This window comes from Aplosporella prunicola (assembly GCF_010093885.1).
Source record: "Aplosporella prunicola CBS 121167 unplaced genomic scaffold K452scaffold_49, whole genome shotgun sequence".
NCBI classification, from domain to species: Eukaryota; Fungi; Ascomycota; class Dothideomycetes; order Botryosphaeriales; family Aplosporellaceae; genus Aplosporella; species Aplosporella prunicola.
Window position 1 is genome coordinate 12,939 of NW_022983577.1, and position 13,859 is coordinate 26,797.

Sequence of the window (13,859 nt, forward strand, 5' to 3'; positions counted from 1 at the left end):
AATTTCAGACCTTGAAGAAGGTGTTTCTCGATACAACAGGTTAGGTCTTGCCTAACTGTCTGAACGCTTTTGCTGTCTTAAAAACGAAGGTATTATGAGCAGTCAAGACCAGTTACGACATTCAAGCAAGTCAACAAATTCTAAACGTCAAAGGCATTCGTCAGTGCACAAAAATCAGAGTCATAACGCGACAGTCAGTCAGGCACGCACTCACATAAGCTGTCGTCCATTTAAGCGTAAAGACAATGATAGTCCACTATGCAGTCTCCACCGTCAGCAACACTTTATCCATCCACACTAATCCAACCTACCTATCAGCGTACCTCAGGAAGTACCGCCCCTATTACTGCTTGCGTGTCTCGAGACCAATCGACCGATCGCCCGTCGTTGACGATTTGGGCGGACTTATGTGCCTATAGCGGATGGCTTATAGCTGTCAGGCACACCGCGTCTCTCCACTGGAAAATGACGATCCGTTTGTCTAGCCGGTGTCTACCACCCGCTGGTCCGTTGCCAATGTCGTGCGAGCGGATTGTCGTGATGAACGGTGTTCGGTGCGCTGATACGCGTAAACAGAAGAAAAATTCTTGAGTCCGGCTGGAAGAACAGACACCAGGACGTGTATACAACAGGAGGTCCCTACCACGCCTACCCGTGCTCTGTACCTACCCTGGCGCGCCGTGCACATGCAGTGGTGCCACCCACCGCGACCAGTGCCGTCACCCGTCAACAGCAGTGTGCCCGTGGCGCCCCCGCTGGACGCCTCGTGGCGCATGGTCCGGTAGCATGGCCGTAAGTGGCATTGGCCGCTTCGCCGAGCCGGGCCGTGCAGCCGATGAGGCTTGCTTGCATGCAGACTTCATCTCATGCCGAGATCCAGGACCGGGGTGCCTGTTTTCTTGAGAATCCTTCGCGGGACAGCGAAAACGTGCCTCTCTGACGTGAGTTGCACCTAGGAAGATTGTGATGATTAGTTCAAAGATTATTGCGGGTGCACACTGCTTCTGCTCGGTGATATGCTGCGGTGGTGCCAGGAACAGTTAGAAACAGCGGGTCTTGGATCGGCCGCCGGTGTGGTGGAGGTACATATCAGGCAGGCTGGTGGTCAGTTACCGTGGGGATTGAGAGAGAGGAGGAAGGGAGTTGCAAGCGGATGGAAGGAGGCGGGTGCGATCGAGCAGTTTATCCGATGCGCGTCGCGACTTTACTCCGACGACCTCGCAATGCAGTGACCCTTGCACGCTTGACGTTTGATGTCTTTTTTGTTTTTATTTAATTTTACTGCATGCTTTTCCCCTTTCTACATCCAAGTGCCGGTGGCGTCAAGCTGCGGCAAGACTAGGGACATCCTGCCGTCCAGCCCGCAAACACCTGGAACACTTCAATGACCCTGCAGCTGACATGGCAGGGACGACCGAAGATTACTACACGCAGCGACCGTTAGCGCCGTTGGAGATCTCTCCGGTCAGCTTCAACCCCTTGTTGGCACATCCACAGCGACATGCGTAAGCCAGACGGGAAACGATCGACCGTCGACAGACGCATGGGCCAGTGTCCAGCACGCAAAAGTCGGCACCACCACCCCGTTTACAGTCTGGCACGCTGCTTCGACGGGCTGGTTGAACCCGACCCGGACTGCAGCGCAGATCGCGCCGCCACTTTTGGCCAGCGCGCGAGGCCCTGCGTCGGTGGACTGCCCCCTCTCGCCCTATCGGCAGCCCCGGCGAGACCTCGTATTTGCATATTGGAGTGCGGCAAGCCCGTGTCGGGACATTGTCTCTATGGTTGACCATCTCTCACAGTCGATGATATGACGATCGCCCGCGCGCAAACAAAATCCCCACACTCCCCGCCGCCTTCGCTAGGGACCGGGAATCCTACAAGACGACGGCAGGATGCATATCACTGTACCCCAGAGAGTAAGGACCTCGTTCCTTCAGAGCACGCGAAAGAGCTAATCGTCAGTCCTACAGTCGCCCAGCGCATCCGCTCATCCGTCACCAATTCCTGGCGACTCGCCTTACCTTGAGCTCGGCGACATGTCTTCCCCGGAAATCAAACGCTACGAAGGCCACAAGCCTGCGCCCATAGATATGGCGCGGCTGGAAGAGTTCCGACCCGTTGAGGAAGAGGAGAAGAGCACTGGGGACAAGATTCAGGACTTTCTTACGAACTGGTGGTTGATTGAACTCACGGCGTGGGTCCTCAGCGCGTTTGCTCTCGCTGCGATTGTGGCTTTGCTTGCAACTTGCGACAACAAGCCATTGCCGCGCTGGCCCATGTCCATCACGCTCAACTCGTTCGTATCCATTCTCGCTACCATCATGAAAGCGTGTCTGGTAGTACCTGTGGCCGAGGGCATTTCCCAATTGAAGTGGCTATGGTTCAAGAAGGCGGGCATTCTGCAAGACATTCAGACATTCGACGAGGCTAGCCGAGGCCTGTTTGGTAGCATGAAATTGCTGCTCTCTACGCGGGGCGTGTAAGCATTGTGAAGCTTTGGCCTTGGTGGGACGCAAGTGCTGACAATGCTTTGACCAGTCATCTCGCCAAACTCGGCGCGCTCCTGTCGGTTATCGTGTTGGCTATCGATCCTTTTGTTCAACAGATCGTCACTTACCCCAGCCGCACCGTCCCCGGCGCCATCCACAACGCGACGATTCCCGTGGCCACCGGCTACGATGGCTACGCTCCCGGCGGGATAATGGGGAGTATGATTTTCCCCAAAGTTAACTGGCCGCATTCATTTGCTCACAAACCACCGCAGCGAAGGACCCGACGCTGGCCATAAAAGCCGCCGTCTACTCAGGCCTCTACGGAAGTGACATGACCGGTAACGGAGGCAGTGACTTTGCGGTGACGCCATTCTGCTCGACGGGTAACTGCACGTGGGAGGCGCCGTACTCGTCTCTGGCGATGTGCACGAAATGCGCCAACATCACGGAGAGTCTTAAGTCCAACTGCTCCGGAAGCTTAATCCCTGATAGATGCAACTATACGTTGCCCAGCGGCCTGACGCTGGGCGGCCAGTTCATCGGCGGCAATGCATTCATGGAATCGAATGCCTATGGCGAGCCCTCGAGCGTGCATTTCAACGGCACCTCCGGCATAATTGCGTCCGTACAGACGATCCGTGGATTGCACGACCTTTCTGCTCAGAGTCTCCTTGGCGCCGTCGCTAACGAGTGCATCCTCTATCCGTGAGTCGAGTTTGCCCCACCCGCTTTCAAGCTCCATTTGGGAAACCAAGCCCCCAACTAACATGTTCACCAGCTGTGTTAATACATACCGAGCATCAGTCGTCGGTGGTAACTTCTCCGAGCACAAAATTGCGACCGTAGAGCCCACGCATGGGGAATTAACCGACGGCGGCTTCTCTAGTAACGGCATCACGTTGCACGTTGCCAACGACGAGACAAATTACACACTGGCCACGTACTCGATCCAGGGGTTGCAGTTCTTCTTCGACAACATTTTCAGGGGGAGCGTCCAGGGCGCCACTGGCAGGGAGTCTGGAACCAGCGACACGGTGCGCGCGCTGTACGACATGGGAACCTCAAAATTCGGTGACGGGACGCCTACAAAGGGCGACAACACGACCATGGAGGCCATTGCGGACAGCATCACGAAGCTTCTGCGCACGGGCAAGGGCCTGGAATACAACCAGACCGCAGCAGCGGGCGGCAGCAGCATCACGGAGACGTATGTGCACGTGCGATGGGAGTGGATCACGCTGCCCATAGCCGTGGAGGTGCTAGCGCTGCTCTTCCTGGTCGGCACGATCGTGCGGAGCAAGACGAGCGGCGTGGCCGTGTGGAAGAGCAGCACGCTGCCCTTGCTGCACTGCCGCATTGTGGACGAGGACCAGCACGGCGCGCAGAGCGCGGCAGCTAGTGGAGGCTTTAGTCCCGGCACGCCCATGACGCCGTATGCGCGCGAGGGCGTCACGAGCTCGTGGGGCAGCGGCAAACTGCACGAGCTCAATCGCTGGGCCATGAGTTCAGAGGTGCGGCTGCAGAGGAGCGAGACGGGTGCGAGTGAATTTGTTACTAAGCGGAGGGATGTCAGGGAGTAGAACTGTGCTTTGCTTGTTGAAGTGCTGTTTTAGTAATGAGATTTATTGTAATATGTATACATATCCAAAACATAGTATAATTAGGACATCGATCGCAGCTGGCGCTTCCTGGGATATCGGGATATTCAAGGGTCTTGGCTTGCCCTACATGTAGAGTATGTATGGGCTCGGCTAACTAGCAGTTCCTGGGATGGATTCTGCTGCAGCCACAACGATAACAGCCACAAGACGCACGAGCACGAGCTCATATGAGCAACGAGCACGGCGAGGCTGAGCCGCGGCGTCCCTGGTGCCTGGTGCCTGGTTCCTGGTGCCTGGTGGGCCCTGGCCTCTGGATCCGGCTCGGCTCGGCCCGGCGCGCCGTTTGGGTGGGTGCGGTGCTCGTAACCCCACTCACTAGGTACGACTCCATCGACTTAGGTAGGTATCCACCTCCACCTTTTTGTGGGAATCGCATTGTTGTGCGCGCATAGGCGAAGGCCTGTCACTCTCAGTCAGAAGTGGGGTTTCTTTTTCTTGTCTTTGGTCTCTTGGTCTCTTTGTCTGGTTGTTCGTTTGCGGCAGCTGAGCTGAGTTGGACTGTGGTTTGGGATGCGGCGAACCCTTGGTGCGCGTTGAGAGTGAGGTTGTTCCTTCTTCGCTTGTGGTGCTGGATGATGGGGCGAGTCCTGCTTGCGGACAGGGTTGTGTTGTCGTCATCGTCGTCAAAGTACCAGGCGTTTCCGGCCTGCAACGCCGCGCCACGACGCTTTGCACTCCGACAGGCAGGCAGGCAGGCAGACACAGACTCGGTATCAACAGCCCCTAGCCGCCTCAAACCACATCGACCATCTCGTCGTCGCCCTCGTCCTCGTCCTCTTCGTCCTCTGCAAACTCCGGCTCCGGCGCCATCTCCTTGACAGCGGCCATCTCCACATCAGCGTAATTCGCGACCTCGGCCTCCGGATTCAGCATCCAAGTATTGGCGTACTGGCCCGTCCGAACAAGCGTCGCGATCTTGGCCAGCGTCTCCCGCAAATACGACTCGGGCTGCTGCGTCTTCTCCTTAAGCGACTTGATGGGCCAGTACCGGTACTCCTTAAAGTGCTGGAGCAGCATATCCAGAAGTTCGTTCTGCGGGATGCGGGCGTACTTATTCTCCTGCGCCTTGGCCTTGGGCTTGGTGCCTATGGAGGTCTTGATCACGTTCGTGCTGGACGTGATGCCGCCGATGAGTTTGGTGAATTTGCGGAGGTCTTGCTCGAGCACGAGCCGTTTGCTCATTTTTTGCGTCTTTGCGGTTTCGCGTGCCCGGAACGCGAATAGCTCTTCGTTTTCGACCGGCACGCACGAGATGTCTAGCGCTGACCGTGCGGCCAGTGCGGTGTTTTTGGGGATCGGCTTTTTGCCTCGTCGGAACCTTTCGATGCGTCCGTCGCGGATCCGGTCGTTGTAGGGTCCTGGTCGCTGCTGGCCGGGCCGCTTATACGCATTCGGGTTATAGCCCTCCAAGTCCTTCTCAGAAAATATAAACGTATTAATGGGATTATCATTAACGGCGTTGACCTGGTATTCCTTCGGGACATCCATGAACCTCGGCAGGTCATGCCTTAATATGAGTTTCGACTGCAGTACGTGAGCACACTTTCTCTATACTCGCAAAGACGAATCGCAAAGCCAACCCGACCTTCTGCTCCCCGCCCTCCTCCCACCGCATCAGCTTCCCAATCTCGAGCTCCTCGTCATCCTCCGCGCTCACCAGCGCCTCCCACAGCCAAATCGGCACGCGCGACAACCACACGTTCTGCGCGCCAAAATCGGCGGGGATGCTCAGCTCGCCCGTGTCCTCGAAGACGTCGTCGTCGACGTCGACGTAGCCGCCCGGCGACCCGAGCCCTGGCTCCGCTTTGATTGCGGGCGTGTCGTCCAGCTCCATCTTTACGGTGGCCATGGCTGGGCGGTGGGAGCGCGCGCGAAGGGTTGTTTGGAGCTGCTGGTCGTGTACGGCGTTTTTGGTAGAGTAGAGACGTGCGTTCGGTGCCGTGGAAGTGACGGTATGTGAGGTTTTGAACGGAGTGACTGACAGGCGCGGATGGAGGGAGAATGGGACCGAGAAGAGGAGGACAGAGCGGTGCTTTGTTGCGGTTGCGGAAGATAGAGAGAGCTCTGCCGAGTCATCACTGTCGCCAAGCCCGTTGGTGCATGAATCGCACCGCCGCATGCAGCGAGGTTGTTTGTTCGTTTCGCTGTCAATGAATACGCCGCTTTGTTGATATGCTTTTGGGCATTTTGTCGGAATGCTGCTTGAGGACGGCTACGTGAGCCGAGATCCGTACTCTGCGTGAGCTTTTTGTGCCGGGGTGCTGGGAATCCTTGTCCGAGATTGATGGAATGAGGCGTATTTATGGGAAGGCTGGGAGTGTGGAGTGGTTGCAGGGTAGGTAATTCTCTTTCAAAAGTATGTGCAGAGACTTGGTTGGTTCCAAAAAAGGAATTTGTCTAGTCCGTTGCAGTGAGCTGCTAGACCGTGTTGTAGCTTCAATTTTATATCTTTCTTCATTTAACAACGGTAAACTTGACTAAACGGCTAAAACTGTCAAATATAGCGATAAACACTCTTTAACCGCGCGGATTTAATCAGCTCCAACTTACAGCATTCACATCACTCAGCCTTCCCCTTCGCCGCAAACCTCGCCCTCAACCTCTGCACCTTAGCCGCCAAAACAGCCTTCAACGCACCTCCCTTCCAGCCCTCGACCTCATTAGCCCCAACAAACCTCCTGACCAAAATATTAAAAATGCTGCCAAAGCCCAGAGCCATAACCGTGCTCGTGAGGATAATCACGTTATACGGCATGCTAAAATCGGGCGTGGGGAGCGGCAGCAACAAGCTCGTAGTGCGGAGATAAACGCCTTTAACGCCCGCCTCACTCGCGCCGTCCTCGCGGTCTAGCAGCCTGATCACCGCGGGCGCGACGTCAAACCCCCGGTTCGCGTCGGGTGGGTACTCCGTGTAGCGCAGAATCGCCTTTTCGAAATCGTAGTTCAGCGTCAGGCGCGCGGCGGGGGGCACGGAGAGGCGGAGTTCGAGGTGCGTGCCGCGGGTGCGGTCGACGGCGGGGCGGTAGTAGATCTCGTGGATGCAGGATGGGCAGTCTGTTTTGCTGCCGTTGGTCGTGATGGATGCGCGTAATGTGTGCACGTAGGTTTTCATGAACCAGGGGAGTGTCTCGAGGTAGATGAGGGGGGCGGGGGAGTCGGACGGGTTGGTCAGTACGGCTTGAATTCCGCCGCGCTCTTGGCCGTGACCGGTTATCGTGCGTGCGGCGTAGAGGGGTGGTTGGGGTAGGGAAATCGGGTTCGTGATGGTTTGCTCAGGGAGAACAAGGTCAAAGTCCGCGTTGGCTGGATGGGTTAGAGGATAGATGAATAAGGGGATAGATAATAAGGTTAAGCAGACATACTCGGAAGTTTGTAACATCTCAACTGCCCGTCGTCGTATTTGCTCTCATCATATTTGTTCTCCGTCTTGACTTGGACCTCCCGCTCAGTAGGTACATTCAGACAGACGGTTTCCGAGGCTTCTCCATCACCTGTCAATGGGCAGGCTCCTTTGATGGGACGACCAAAAATCTCCTCCAGACTCCAGGAAGGATCAGAGGATTTGTACAGAGGGTAACACGAGTCTCCGGCGTGATATGACTTGGAGGTGTCACATTCAATCTCCTCGATGGGTGCAGGTCTAGGGATTGGATTGTCCCGTGGCCGCTTAGACCTGTCAATGTCAAGAACCATATCTACCGTCTGCTCCATTTCCAGGACGCAATCGGAGCCATTGTCCGAGCAAACCGGCTTCACATCAATGGACATGGTCTGCCACGACGCGTCAAAAAGCTTGTGGCCGTCCAGTAGACTCGAGATACCAGATTTCCCTTTGCACGGCAGCAACTTGAGAAATGGCGTCAAATTCTCAGTACAGACGACTTCGTGTGGTAATGTACCGTGTAGCAAGTGGAGATTGGAGCTGGTAGCATTCGCGGGATATCTCTCCGGGGGAAAGGTCATGACAGGTCTGATCGTCTTCGTAGCATCAATGAAGTTCAACGAGGCGCAGAACAGACCAGACAACGCGTTCGCAAGAGTCAACCAGCGGGCATTGGCTCTGCATTCGTCAGTAATAATACACTTAACATCCGCTGTACTGACTCCTCATCTGTCGGCGCGTCGACCCACGCCCATAGCTCGACACCAGTCCCGCCCTCTCTTGCCCCGTTCCATGGCCTCGCTCCCCATGCTTCGGCGTCCCATCGTCCCAGGCTGAAACGGAGATGCAACTCGGTCGTATGGGCGTGCTGAAGAATCTGACCGAGCGATCGCGGAAAGTACCTGAAGTTCTGGTGGTCAAAGGACGAAGCAGAGGCGTTGCTGCGGAAGTTGAAGGAAGCTAGGAGGGCATTCTGAGGAAGCGGACGCAAGAGTAGTCGCTCATGATAATCCGATTCAACGGCGCGCGACAAGCCGCAAAGGAGAAGCAGCAGGACGAAAAAAAACATGGCGCCTTTCAGCCAGATGATGCGGCGCGCATGGATGATGTCGAAGCTCCCCGGACCCCGGCCAACGCGAAGATCGCCGCCGAGAGGAAAGTCGCATCGCAACTCTCGTACCGCGCAATAACTCGACACTCCACGCGCGTCACCCCAACACACAGGCGCAATGGCGGCCGAACAGAGGAAGCTGCTGGGTAAATATTGCCAGCTACATTCTGCGTCCATACTAACCTACCGTAGAGCAGCTCATGGGCGAACAGCTCATGTCCGGCCCCGGCACCCGCGCACCCCAGCTCTCAATCACCGACCCCAAGGTGTGCCGCTCGTATCTTGTCGGCACCTGCCCGCATGACCTCTTCACCAACACCAAGCAAGACTTTGGTCCCTGTCCCAAGGTTCACAGCGAGCCGTTGAAGAACGAGTTCGAGGCCGCCGACACCGACCAACGCCGCCGATGGGGTTTCGAATACGACTACCTGCGCGACATGCAAAAGTACGTCGACGAGTGCAACCGGAGGATCGATAGCGCCCAACGCCGCCTGGAAAAAACGCCCGACGAGATCAGGCAGACCAACATCCTGCTCCAACAAATCCGCGACCTTTCCAAGACGATTGAAAACGGCTTGCTCGAGATTCAGATACTCGGTGAAGAAGGCAGCGTCAACCAGGCCGTGACGGAGGTGTTCAAGGTTAAACAAGCCAAGCAGACAAAGGAAGACCGCGAGCGCGAGCTCAAGGCGTTGTCCGACACGTCGGGCCCGTCAGGCCACCAGAAACTCCAAGTGTGCGATGTGTGCGGCGCGTACCTCAGCAGACTGGACAATGACCGGCGGTTGGCGGATCACTTTTACGGCAAGATGCACTTGGGCTACGCTCAGATGCGCAAGACATACGAACAGCTACAAAAAGACCTCAAGGGCAAGCCGCCACCAGCAAGATCGCACGATTTGGACGACGCGCCGAGAGGAGGCTCGCGCGGTAGTTTCGACGACTACAACGACAGGAGCGGATATGGTAGGGGAGGCTACAGAGGAGGCGGCCGCGGAGGGTTCAGAGGGGGACGCGGCGGATACGGACGGTGGTGAAAGGTCATACGCCGAGGTATGGAATCATATGCATTTGCGACTGACAAGCACGGCGTTTGCGGCGGGAAAGGGTCATGACATGCTTCTTAGCAGCGAGAAAAATACTAGTAGCAAAGAGGCGACGCTGGCTTCTCACTACAATCAAAACTTGGGTGCGCACACCTTTACGGATTAGATTGGAGGATGGCTGACGGGATGCGAGCAGCGAGACAACTTGCGACTCGGAGTGACAGTGGGGAGGCGTGAGCTGTCTCAGTTGGATCATCAATGAAGATCACGTGCTTTGAGATTTGACCGCCTTTCGGGCATCGATGCCGTGGGGCCCGCCGAGGCCGCGACATGGATTCGGTTGTTAACTAGTTACGTCTGCCATTGATATCCACCTCTCCTGTCACCGCTTTCTCCCAAGCACCCTTCACCAGCCATGTCCCGGAGGCTTGATCCACGCGCTGAGCGCATCGCACAGAACCAGCAGACGCTGAAGAGCCTCGTCAAGCTCGAAAGCAACAAGAGCTGTGCAGACTGCAAGCGGAACAAGCGTAGGCCTCCCACTTCCCACATTCCAACCCTAGCTAACCACCTACAGATCCACGATGGGCCAGTTGGAATCTCGGAATCTTCATCTGCATTCGGTACGCCCGTCCCTGACACCGCGCACAATGCCTTTCTAACGCGACACCAGCTGTTCCGGCATCCACAGAGGCATGGGCACGCACATAAGCAGGGTCAAGTCGGTTGATCTCGACTCGTGGACGGACGAACAGTTGCAGAGCATGCTGCGGTGGGGCAACTCCAGGGCAAACAAGTCAGTAACATAATATCCTACGTCGAACTCTACTGACCGCTCATAGGTACTGGGAGGCCAAACTTGCGCCTGGCCACATACCCTCCGAATCGTAAGCTCCAACACCACTGCGCACGACACAACTAACGGCGAATAGGAAGATTGAAAACTTCATTCGGACAAAATACGACTCGAAGCGGTGGGTCATGGACGGGCCCATGCCGGATCCCGCAACACTGGATGCTGAGGGGGACGATGACGTGGTATTGTTGCATGTCCGTAGCTCTGGGACACGCGCTGACAGCAAATGTAGCCTCTGAACGTCGTCAAGGAGAAGGCTCAGTTGGAGCGGTCCGCGTCTCTACGCTCTGGCAGCGCCGCCTCAGCCAGCCGGGCCACTCCCCCGCCAGTCAAGAAGCCTCCACCGCAGCCAACGATGGACATTTTCGGAGACGACCCTGCGCCCGCGCCCGCGCCAGCACCGCCCTCGCGACCGAGCACCGGCCCACCGGTCAACAAGGCCCCTCCCCCGAGGACGGAGCCCGCCGCGCCGAAACAGAGCAAGCCAGGCGACTCGCTGCTGGGTTTGGACTTTTTCGGCTCACCAGCCTCGACACCCCCTTCGCGGCCCGCAAGCGTCGCGGCTGGCACCTCCACCTCGGCCGGGCCGTCGCGTCCGGACCTGAAGCAGTCCATTCTCTCGCTCTACGCCGCCAAGCCCGCCGCCGCGGCGCAGCCTGTCAGGCATCAACATACAGGCTCTGGGTCGTTTGGCGGTCTGGCGTCGGGCTTCCAGTCGCCGACTGCGCAGGGTTTCGGTGGGCTAAACGACGCCTTCAGCAGCTTGAGCTTCGGCTCGACTCCTACCAGTGCGACTGCGCCTCCTCCGAAGCAGGACGCTTTTGCCAGCCTCGCCAGCCCGTCAATGAGCCAGCGTTCGACTCCCGCGCACACGGCGTCGTCGTCACGGTCAGGTGGATTTGGCAGTGGCGGTGGTTTCTTCGACGCGCTGCCCTCGAAGCAGCCCGCACCCCCAGCTGCCCAACGCACTTTCAGCAGCAGCAGTGGTTTTGGCGACTGGAGCTCCGCAGCCTCTCCTGCTGCGTCCGCACCCCCCAAGCCTGCCGCATCCTCAGGCGACCTCTTCGATCTCTCATTCGACTCGACCCCGTCCGCCTCGGCACCCCCGAAGCCCGCTGCAACCTCCAACTCTCTCGCAGGCATGAGCTCCGCGTTCAACCTCTCCAACCCCGCACCCCCGAAGCCAGCAGCTCCGAGCGTGAACTACTCGGCCGGCATGTCCAACATGGATGCTTGGGGCTCGAACGACGCGTGGGAGTCTGCTCCACCTCCGGCACCTGCACCTGCTGCACCTGCGCCTGCGCCTGCCCCGGCAGCGGTGTCGAGTCCGCTCGACGACGACTTTGGCGGGTGGAGTAGTGCGCCATCTGCGTCGGCGGGGGCGACGGGGGCGACGCCGAAGCCTGTGGGCAGCATGGGTGGTGGTGGGGGGAATGACGATTTGTTTGGGAATGTGTGGGGGTAGTGTGGGTGTAGGAGTGGATTGGTGGGTAGGGTAGGTGGATAGATGGCAGAGGGGTTGTACGAATGATGAGGAGGGAGTGGGTGAGAGGGGGAGGGGGAAAATGCATGCATGATTGCATGTGCGCGTATGCGTGCGTGCGTGCCGTGCGATGAAAATGAGAATCGAGAATATATATAACACTCCAACTACAACTACAGATAAGTAGCAATGAGAATGAGAATGATAACATGCAGACATAGGAAGCGGACATTTGTGAGGACAGCATGCTTGTGCATGTGCATGTATGTGCTTTTGTCAAAGCCGCAATGAGTTTCTTACATAGAGATTCTAGGTACCTACTACTATCTCCATGAGTATGTATTTTCGTCCCTAATCAGCCACGGCTTGCATGCACGGGAAATGATAGCATTGTGGAATGGGAACACACGCATTGTACTCTCTCTTCACTCTTTCTCCCCTCTCTGTACACACGAACTTGTTGGCGCTCTCTCTCTCTGTGTGTATGTTATTTCAGACACTGTCGCCTGCTGTATGTATGTTTCTTTGTCTGGGTTTCCGTCTGTTTCTCGCTCGCTCTTTTCCCATCCATCCATGCATAGAAGTAGAAAGGAGTAATTAAGCCCGCCCGCGGACTGTGCTGTTGTGCTGTGTGTGTGATATATTTTCTTTCCCTCGCCATGCCATGCATGCCATGCCAGGTCCTGTCTTTTTTCGGTCTTTGGTCCTTTCCTCCTCAGATTACAGCCTCCCAAGTTCTCCATCCTCCTCCCCTCACCCACCATTCCCACCCACACCCCTAAGCCTTCCCACTCCCCCCAAACACCCACCCCCCAATCCAATACAGCAAGACGACGATAACGACGAGTATTCCCGCAAGCTTGAGCACCGCGACCTTGTTGCCTGCTTGGGCCATGCGGGTTAGGCGGCCGGCGGAACCTTTGAGCGAGGTTGCGAATGTGGAGAAGACTTCGTTCTGTGTGTGGTGTGGGGTTAGTTTTTGAGTCTGAGCTTGTGGAGTGGAGTGGGGGTTTGAGGGGAATGGGGGAAATGTACAGAGTTGTCAATGACGTGCTGGTCGCGCGCGTTGTCGTAGATGTCGATTGTGACGCCGCGCAGGGCCGAGACTTTGCTGGCGAGCTCGTCGAGCCGCGAGTTGTTTTGGCTGGTGTGTGTGTGTTAGCGGAGTTCTTGTGGTTGTGGTGGTTGTGCTGTGGGTGCTGTTGCTGTTGCTGTGCTACTATGCGCTACGTTATGCTGCTGGTTGCCCGTGCTGTGTTTTGTGTGTATGTGTACGTGTATGCGTAGGCGCAACGCCCGGTTCGCGCGCGAGAGTGAGGCTGCCTGTCATGGTCGACCGGGCTGGACAAGGCAGCGCAAGCCAGGATGTCGCCACGGGAGACGACGACGGTAGTAGCAGCGACAGCAGCAACAAGAGCAACAGCAGCATCGCAGCACAACGCCCTCCAAACCCAGCAGACAAACACCTCTCTCAAATGACGTACCGCTCGCGCTCATAAGCCTCGGACATTGTGGCGATGGACGACTGTAACAGCAGCAGATGCGATGGAGAGGAATTGACAAAGGGCGATCGATCGTATACGGCGCAGCGACGAGGTAGCGTAGAGTGCGACGAGGCGACTTGGGTCGAGTGCGGTAGCTGGAGGGAGATCGGGTGTGGAGTGTGGAGATGATGGAAGTTAGGGGTGGTCCCGACTGGCGCGCGTGGTTGGTGGGTCCGCATGACGACGCTGCGGCGAGGTCGGGGTGGCTCGGGTGCGCCGGGTCGGGCATGTGTGGGAGACACTTGCTTAGTTTATTAGTAGATATATGTTGGAAATGTTCT

At 57.0% G+C, this 13,859-nt stretch overlaps 6 protein-coding genes across 6 annotated transcripts; 3 read left to right on the plus strand and 3 right to left on the minus strand.

The window, feature by feature from the left end:
* The first annotated feature begins 1,799 nt into the window (after nucleotides 1-1,799).
* Nucleotides 1,800-4,189, plus strand: K452DRAFT_292425 (uncharacterized protein). Its single transcript, XM_033541377.1, has 5 exons — nucleotides 1,800-1,919; nucleotides 1,974-2,482; nucleotides 2,542-2,711; nucleotides 2,768-3,200; nucleotides 3,274-4,189. The coding sequence occupies exons 1-5, from the start codon at nucleotides 1,896-1,898 to the stop codon at nucleotides 4,073-4,075; spliced, it is 1,938 nt and encodes a 645-aa protein (XP_033392110.1). The 5' UTR covers nucleotides 1,800-1,895; the 3' UTR covers nucleotides 4,076-4,189.
* A 466-nt stretch (nucleotides 4,190-4,655) lies between these two features.
* K452DRAFT_322443 (uncharacterized protein) lies at nucleotides 4,656-6,166 on the minus strand. Its single transcript, XM_033544506.1, has 2 exons — nucleotides 5,742-6,166; nucleotides 4,656-5,680 (listed from the first exon to the last, which is right to left on the minus strand). The coding sequence occupies exons 1-2, from the start codon at nucleotides 6,003-6,005 to the stop codon at nucleotides 4,889-4,891; spliced, it is 1,056 nt and encodes a 351-aa protein (XP_033392111.1). The 5' UTR covers nucleotides 6,006-6,166; the 3' UTR covers nucleotides 4,656-4,888.
* Nucleotides 6,167-6,568: 402 nt separating this feature from the next.
* K452DRAFT_322444 (uncharacterized protein) lies at nucleotides 6,569-8,634 on the minus strand. The gene is made up of 3 exons (XM_033544507.1): nucleotides 8,261-8,634; nucleotides 7,519-8,216; nucleotides 6,569-7,459 (listed from the first exon to the last, which is right to left on the minus strand). The coding sequence occupies exons 1-3, from the start codon at nucleotides 8,605-8,607 to the stop codon at nucleotides 6,717-6,719; spliced, it is 1,788 nt and encodes a 595-aa protein (XP_033392112.1). The 5' UTR covers nucleotides 8,608-8,634; the 3' UTR covers nucleotides 6,569-6,716.
* Nucleotides 8,635-8,719: 85 nt separating this feature from the next.
* K452DRAFT_322445 (uncharacterized protein) lies at nucleotides 8,720-9,924 on the plus strand. The gene is made up of 2 exons (XM_033544508.1): nucleotides 8,720-8,795; nucleotides 8,842-9,924. Exons 1-2 carry the CDS (start codon nucleotides 8,768-8,770, stop codon nucleotides 9,684-9,686), a joined length of 873 nt encoding a protein of 290 aa, XP_033392113.1. The 5' UTR covers nucleotides 8,720-8,767; the 3' UTR covers nucleotides 9,687-9,924.
* A 186-nt stretch (nucleotides 9,925-10,110) lies between these two features.
* K452DRAFT_237616 (uncharacterized protein) lies at nucleotides 10,111-12,016 on the plus strand (the record flags this gene model as incomplete). The annotated part of the gene is made up of 6 exons (XM_033537601.1): nucleotides 10,111-10,225; nucleotides 10,273-10,318; nucleotides 10,369-10,491; nucleotides 10,538-10,582; nucleotides 10,628-10,730; nucleotides 10,784-12,016. 6 exons carry the CDS (start codon nucleotides 10,111-10,113, stop codon nucleotides 12,014-12,016), a joined length of 1,665 nt encoding a protein of 554 aa, XP_033392114.1.
* A 451-nt stretch (nucleotides 12,017-12,467) lies between these two features.
* On the minus strand, nucleotides 12,468-13,713 carry K452DRAFT_292428 (uncharacterized protein). Its single transcript, XM_033541378.1, has 3 exons — nucleotides 13,519-13,713; nucleotides 13,070-13,178; nucleotides 12,468-12,989 (listed from the first exon to the last, which is right to left on the minus strand). Exons 1-3 carry the CDS (start codon nucleotides 13,542-13,544, stop codon nucleotides 12,813-12,815), a joined length of 312 nt encoding a protein of 103 aa, XP_033392115.1. The 5' UTR covers nucleotides 13,545-13,713; the 3' UTR covers nucleotides 12,468-12,812.
* Nucleotides 13,714-13,859: the final 146 nt, after the last annotated feature.

What these genes read in the sequence shown, in the direction of transcription:
- K452DRAFT_322445 (XM_033544508.1), top strand. Translation starts at nt 8,768, where the DNA reads ATGGCGGCCGAACAGAGGAAGCTGCTGG. An exon ending in CGAACAGAGGAAGCTGCTGG is followed by an intron (nt 8,796 to 8,841) that starts GTAAATATTGCC and finishes AACCTACCGTAG; the next exon opens with AGCAGCTCATGGGCGAACAG.
- K452DRAFT_292428 (XM_033541378.1), bottom strand. Translation starts at nt 13,544, where the DNA reads ATGTCCGAGGCTTATGAGCGCGAGCG. An exon ending in GAGGCTTATGAGCGCGAGCG is followed by an intron (nt 13,179 to 13,518) that starts GTACGTCATTTG and finishes CACACACACCAG; the next exon opens with CCAAAACAACTCGCGGCTCG. An exon ending in AGCACGTCATTGACAACTCT is followed by an intron (nt 12,990 to 13,069) that starts GTACATTTCCCC and finishes CACCACACACAG; the next exon opens with AACGAAGTCTTCTCCACATT.
- K452DRAFT_322444 (XM_033544507.1), bottom strand. Translation starts at nt 8,607, where the DNA reads ATGTTTTTTTTCGTCCTGCTGCTTCTCCTTTGCGGCTTGTCGCGCGCC. An exon ending in GACGCGCCGACAGATGAGGA is followed by an intron (nt 8,217 to 8,260) that starts GTCAGTACAGCG and finishes TGACGAATGCAG; the next exon opens with AGCCAATGCCCGCTGGTTGA. An exon ending in GAGATGTTACAAACTTCCGA is followed by an intron (nt 7,460 to 7,518) that starts GTATGTCTGCTT and finishes TAACCCATCCAG; the next exon opens with CCAACGCGGACTTTGACCTT.
- K452DRAFT_292425 (XM_033541377.1), top strand. Translation starts at nt 1,896, where the DNA reads ATGCATATCACTGTACCCCAGAGA. An exon ending in CTGCTCTCTACGCGGGGCGT is followed by an intron (nt 2,483 to 2,541) that starts GTAAGCATTGTG and finishes TGCTTTGACCAG; the next exon opens with TCATCTCGCCAAACTCGGCG. An exon ending in AACGAGTGCATCCTCTATCC is followed by an intron (nt 3,201 to 3,273) that starts GTGAGTCGAGTT and finishes CATGTTCACCAG; the next exon opens with CTGTGTTAATACATACCGAG.
- K452DRAFT_322443 (XM_033544506.1), bottom strand. Translation starts at nt 6,005, where the DNA reads ATGGCCACCGTAAAGATGGAGCTGGACGACACGCCCGCAATCAAAGCG. An exon ending in AGGAGGGCGGGGAGCAGAAG is followed by an intron (nt 5,681 to 5,741) that starts GTCGGGTTGGCT and finishes CACGTACTGCAG; the next exon opens with TCGAAACTCATATTAAGGCA.